The 6,959-nt window shown below is 33.3% G+C and overlaps 1 protein-coding gene across 1 annotated transcript; it reads right to left on the bottom strand.

Annotated features, from left to right (window-relative positions):
• Nucleotides 1-772: 772 nt before the first annotated feature.
• Nucleotides 773-1,828, bottom strand: LRP88_14383 (uncharacterized protein; the record flags this gene model as incomplete). The annotated part of the gene is made up of 1 exon (XM_083250728.1): nt 773-1,828. One exon carries the CDS (start codon nt 1,826-1,828, stop codon nt 773-775), a length of 1,056 nt encoding a protein of 351 aa, XP_083093518.1.
• Between the last annotated feature and the right edge of the window lie 5,131 nt (nt 1,829-6,959).

The following is a 6,959-nucleotide window of genomic DNA, read 5'->3' as shown; positions in this document are numbered from 1 at the left end:
GGGTTATATTCTAGGTTAAGTTATATCTCTAATTATTATAAGTTTCTAATAATTTCTTTATAATAACGTACATGATAAGCATGCGTCGCATGCAAGTATGCGTCGCACTTTTCTTATACCTTTAAGATAGAAATCGCAATAAAAATACCACAAACCATTTCATCAATTAAAATTACTCGCTATACTCTTCCCCAGATATCTCAATCACTACCTGACATGTTCTTGCATTATGACCGGGCTTGCCGCAGACACCACAATGCCGAACTCCCGGTCGCGCCGACCTCCCTTGACCACCACTCCTCGACGATTCAGCCATTACCTGCGCATCAACATCCATTTGATCAATTGCTTGCCTTCCTTCCTCCATTGTCATTACCCCTCTTTTCTGTAGTCGGGTCCTTTTTGCCCTCCGGCGCCGGCTTAGTATCTCATTTGCCTGTTCAAGTTCTTTGACCCTAGCCTCGAGTAAGGCAACCTTATGCATAACTATCTTTGTTCCCTTAGAAGAAGACCGTATAGCTTCTAGAATTGACTCTGGGGAGCTACTTTTATGCCTTTTTACTCGCCTCTCGAGGTAATCTGACTGAGATTAAGCCTCAAGCACGGTCTTTGGGGTCTTTGAGACCCAAGGGGTCGACGGTTCAGCCACCTCCTCAGGCGGCGTTGGAGTCCGTAGCTGCACATCAAGCTTCGAGACCACACTTTCCGGGTCAAGAGGAACAAGCCTGGCTCCTCTGAAGGCTGACTTGATATTTTTTTCTGTCATGGTGGCCTAAAATGCGGCGTGGAAGGCCGGAAAGAACTCAGTCTTCGAAACGTGGGTTATAGAGCATCTGATCAGAAGCTCTATTTCTCGACCATAAGCATTCTTAAGCACGCTGAAGCACCCGACGTCAAGTGGCTGAAGCAGATGAGACGAATGAGGTGGCATACAAAGCCTGATGATCTTGTTCTCCTCGCAATATCTCTCGAATTCGATGGAGTGGTGACTTTCGTGGCCATCGAGGATTAGAAGACGATAGCGACTATTTGATCGCTTAGCTGTGCACCGATCAAAGTGCTTGAGCCACTCGAGACCGGTCTCGTTATCGGTCCAGCCATTTTGGGTCGTCGCAATAGCCCAATCGCCCGGGAGGTTACTTTCTCGGTACCAGTTGGCGAGGTGATATTGGCCCGCACCGATGATGAACGGCGGGATCGCTTGGCCATCCGCATTAATCGCCTGGATGGCCGTAATCCATTCTCGGTTTCCAGGCTGCACCGATTTTGGCTTTCCACGCCTTTCTGTGCCTATGACAACCATTCCGCTCTGAATCATGCCCATCATAAAGCCAGTCTCGTCAACGTTGTAGATATCATCTAATCGGATGCCGTACTTCGCGATTGTGTTCGCCACAAGCATAAACCAGTTACGGAAAATGGCTGGATCTTCGCACTTGGCTCTCTGGTAGTCATATTTCCGAAAAAAACGCGTCTTAAGCTCTGGGTGTCGTCTAACGAAGTTATGAGCCCAACGCGTGCCGACTGGTGGCGCGTCGCGGTCGGCAAGTAATTGATCAGCCATTTCTTTCACACCACGCAGTCTAGGGGGAAATCCTCGTGAGTCCAGGTCGAGAATGAAGTGAATAATGATCTGTTCCTCAAGATCAGATAGTCGACGCGATTGGGGGATCCAATCGTGTCGCGATTGAATGCCATTCTGCCGGCGACGTAGCCTATGCTCGGAGATCCTATAGAGGTTTGCAGCGCGTCGGATGCTTAGTTTTGGGTTATTCTGAAGTGCTTGAAGAGCAAGAAGAGTTTTAGCCTCAGTATTTAGGTCTGACATATTTAATGGTTGAAGAATCAATTGATCAAATGAAAAGTTAGGTGTAGGAGGGAAAAGTGCGACGCATGCTTGCATGCGACGCATGCTTATCATGTACGTTAAGCTTAATTATAAATATCTTTTATATTAATTATATTTTATTATTTCTTAATAAGGTAAATATATTATAGGTCTAAGTTAATTTAATAATAAAGAAATGTCTTAAGTATTATATTAGGATTATTATTATAATACATATATTATAAATATATAATAAAATAATTATTTCTTAGTTTAACTATTATAATTAAATAATAAACTTTATATAGCTTATAAAATATATTAATATAAAATATATTAATAATTTAAAGAAATCAATATTATAACTCTATAACTTTACCTTAAGTTATAAAAAAAAATATTAGCTTTAAATAATAAATTATTACTATTATGTAAAACATTATAATAAAATAAAATAAAGAATTAAAAAGAAATTACTTTAATATAAATAATAAGTCTTAGTTATATATAATAAAATTAAATATATAATAAAAAAAGGATTTAACTTCTTAATATATAAAAAAGTTATTTTAAATAAAAAATAATATAAAGAGATTTAATTATATCTAAGGAAAAATCACAAACTAATTAATAAAGTCTTATAAGAACATATAAATGATATCTAAAAAGGAGGCCTTAACAAGGTTTACCTTAAACTATAAGAATTAAGTATATTTATAATAATAAAAAAAATATAAGAGGCAAATAAATATAATATTATTAAAAATAAATCTATAAATAAGATAATATATATAACTATAATATATATATAAACAGGGTGGTGATTTAGTCAAGGCACCTTTGAATTTAGTCAGGCTATTAAAAATCAGTCTTTTAAGCTAAAAATAAAAAAAGACCATTATTTAATAGCAAAATAGTATAAAAACCAGCAAAAGATAGATTCGGTTAGTCAGCTATTTTATATAGGTCCCTATGATTTTTTAAAGTCATTTTAGTCACTTTTTTAGTCACTTTAAGGTTTAAAAAGTGACTAAAATGACTAAATGCTTATAAGAAGCTATATAAAATAGGTGACTAAGTAAATTTATTTTTCTTATATAATAAAATAGCTAGGGTATATATAAAAAACCCTTCCTTACTTTTAGCTCTTAAAACTGATTTTTAATAAAGCTCTAAATTGTGGCTAAAGAAATGACTAAATGACTAAAAAAGTGACTAAATCACCACCCTGTATATAAATAATAAATATAAATTTAATTACCTTAGTTATATTATAATATAATTTAAAAAAACTAGATAACGTACTTGATAAGCATGCGGATCAGACAAGCATGCGGATCAAAAATCTCAACCTCTAAGATATAAATCGCAATAAAAACACAACAAACTATTTAATTAATTAAAACTACTTACTATATTCTTCCCTAGATATCTCAATCACTACCTGACACGTTCTTGCATTATGACCGGGCTTGCCGCATACACCACAGCGCCGAACCCCCGGTCGCGCCGACCTTCCTTGACCACCACTTCTCGACGATTCAGCCACTACCTGCGCACCAATATCCATCTGATTAATTGCTTGCCTTCCTTCATCTAGAGTCATCTTCCCTCTTTTCTGTAGGCGGGTCCTTTTTGCCCTCCGCCGCCGGCTTAATGCCTTATTTGCCTGTCGAAGGTCTTGGATCTCAGCCCTCATCAATGCCATCTCATGCATAACCGCCTTTGTTCCCTTAGAAAGAGACTTCAATGCTTCCAGAATTGATTCAGGAGAGCTACTTTTATGCCTTCTGATTCTTCTTTCAAGGTATTCAGACTGAGATTGGGCCTCAAGGATAGTCTTTGGGGTCTTTGAGACCCAAGGGTTAGAGGGGCCAGCCTCCTCCTCGGCAGGCGTTGGAGTCCGTAGCTGCACATCAAGCTTCGAGACCACACTTTCTGGGTCAAAAGGAACAAGCCCAGCCCCTTTGAAGGCTGCCTTGATATTTTTCTTCGTCATAGTGGCTTGAAATGCGGCGTAGAAGGCCGGGAAGAATTCGGTCTTTGAAACGTGGGTTATAGAGCATCTGATCAGATGCTCTATTTCTCGACCATAAGCCTTCTTAAGTAGCCCAAAGCAACCGACGTCAAGGGGCTGGAGTAGATGAGATGAATGAGGCGGCATACAGAGCGTGATAATATTATTCTCCTCGCAATATATCTCAAAGTCGGCCGAGTGGTGACTTTCGTGGCCATCGAGGATCAGAAGACGATAGGGACCAGTTGATCGGTTGGTTGTGTGCTGATTGAAGTGCTTTAGCCACTCGAGACCTATCTCGTTATCGGTCCAGCCATTTTGAGACGTCGCAATAGCCCAATCGCCCGGGAGGTTGCTTTCTTGGTACCAATTGGCGAGGTGATATTGGCCCGTAACCACGATGAACGGCTGGATAGCCCGGCCTTCCGCATTGATCGCCTGAATGACTGTAACCCATTCCCGGTCTCCAGGCTGCACTAATTTCGGTCTTCCACGCCTTTCTGCGCCTGTGACGACCATCCCGCTCTGAATCAGGCCTATCATAAAGCCAGTCTCGTCAAAGTTATAGATATCTTCTAATCGGATGCCGTACTTCGCGATTGTGTTCTCAACGAGCCTAAACCAATTGCGAATAATAGTTGGATCTTCGCATTTGGCCCTCTGATAGTCATATTTACGAAAAAAAACGCGTCTTGAGCTCTGGGTGTCGCTTGATGAAGTTTCTAGCCCAGCGCTTGCCGACGGGTAGCGCGTTGCGGTCGGCGAGCAATCGGTTGGCCATTTCTTCAACACCACGCAGTCGCGGGGGAAATCCTCGTGAATCTAGGTCGAGAATAAATTGGATAATGATCTGTTCCTCTAGATCAGATAGTTTGCGTGATTTAGGGATCCAATCGCAACGCGCAGATATGCCATGCTGTCGGCGATAGAGAGTAGTATAAGAGATTTCATAGACCTTTGCGGCGCGTCGGAGACTTAATTTTAGGTCATTTTGATAGGCCTGGAGCGCAAGAAGGATATTAGCCTCTCTATTTGACTGTGGCATATTGGGTGGTTGAGAATTAATTGATCAAATGGAAATGTTGTAGGATGAGGGATTTTTGATCCGCATGCTTGTCTGATCCGCATGCTTGTCTGATCCGCATGCTTGTCTGATCCGCATGCTTATCAAGTACGTTATATTATTTAATATAAGGTAATAAATAAATAAATATAAGAATATACTACCTTAAATAGCTTTTTATTTTATTAATAGAATAAATAAGTAATAATATTCAGAGTTAAAAATATAAATGAAAGAAAAATAATTAAATATTTTAATTAAAAGATTAGCTAAGTATTTTTTTCTAATAATAAAATATTTATTATAATAAATAATAATATAAGAAATAATTTAAAATTTTAAATTTTCATTAAAAAAGTTAAAGAGATTAAGAAAAAATAAATATAAAATATCTCTATTTATAAAAATAAAATATAAATATTAAAAGAAATAATAAAAAAATAATAAAAAATAATTATATAAATTATATAATAATTTTATAAAGTTAAAGGAACCCTTAAATAATGAAAGAAATTATATAATAACTTAAAAGAGAAAAATTAAGTTAATAATATATTAAAGATATAATATAAAAAAAAATATTAAGAAAAATAAATTATTTATTAAATACTTAATTATATTTATTTAAAAGAAAAATAAAAAGGTTTAAGTAATTAAGTTATTATAATAACTTAAAATAATTAAACTAATAACAAGATTAATCTTAAATAACTTAAGTATTTTAATTAATATATAATTAAGTAATTAATAAGTTTTTATTATCTCTTAATTCTTAATGGTGATAAGAATTATTAATTAATTTTAAAAGATACCATAAAAAAATAAAATTATTTAGTTTTATATATTATTTTATTTCTGTTATTTATTTTAACTTTTTAATATTAAATATTTTATATTTTTAAAAAAGGCCTATAATTAAGAAATAAAATATCTAATTAAATATTTTATAACTTATATTTAAAAACTAAGTTTTTTTTAGCCTTTTATATAATATATATGCGTATTATAATGAAAAGAAATATTAAGGGGGCTTTTAAAGAAGCTAATTTCATTTTTTTAACCTAAAAATTATAACCTTAAAGCTTAATACGTAGGTATAAACTCCGATACTTATTAAAGAGGTAATGAATCCCTTTACCCCTTAGGTCTTAAGGCTTTAAAGATTATAATTATGACTAGATCCTAGTTTAAATACCTTAAAAGATAAATTAAAAGGCATTAAAATAACTCCTAAAAGTTAATCCTTGAAGCTTTATAGTCTCTTATAAAAACATAAAGGCTATTATATATAAAGTTATTTTATTAATAGCTAAGATAAAAGACTTTTAAGAGGTAAATAAGATATTAAATCAGCATTAAAGCGTAAAAAAAAATAAATTATAAAAAAAAGTAATTATTTTAATAAAAAAGATTTAAATAGTTAATCAAATAAATGTTAATATATAAATAATACATAAATTATTATAAAATAATAATTAAAGAAAGTTAATATAATTAAGTATTTAATATTATAATATTTATAATAAGCTTAGTTATAATATAACAACTGATTAAGTAATAAGTAATATTATTTATATTAATATAATTTCTAGGCGCTTAGAAAAATTAGAAAAATATTTGCTTAAAAAACTAAGCTTTGTTATCTCTCTTAATTATAAATAAATTTGTTTTATTTATAATATAATTTATTAGTGATTTTAATTAATAGGGCTTATATAATTAGTATTATTTGTAACCGAAGGTTTAAATTAAAATATTTTAAGCCCAGGGGAAGAATATATTATTATATTAATATTCACAGGGATATTAAAAATATTTTTAAGCTTAAGTATAAAACGTAAGTAAATTTATATTTTTTTAATATATATTTTTATTTATTTATTTTATATATATATTAATTAAAATATATAAAATAGGGTTTGGGCTAAAAAGGGCTATTTAGAGTTAAATAAGTCCTATAATAACTTAAACCGTAGTTATATTTATTAAAGTCCCTTTGTTATAGGGCTATTAGAGGAGGATTTAGATAAAGGGCTTTATATTAATAAGAT

Source organism: Fusarium phalaenopsidis (assembly GCF_050370095.1).
Source record: "Fusarium phalaenopsidis strain FUZ10S chromosome Unknown contig_32346, whole genome shotgun sequence".
NCBI classification, from domain to species: Eukaryota; Fungi; Ascomycota; class Sordariomycetes; order Hypocreales; family Nectriaceae; genus Fusarium; species Fusarium phalaenopsidis.
This window is presented reverse-complemented; position numbering and strand designations above follow the sequence as displayed.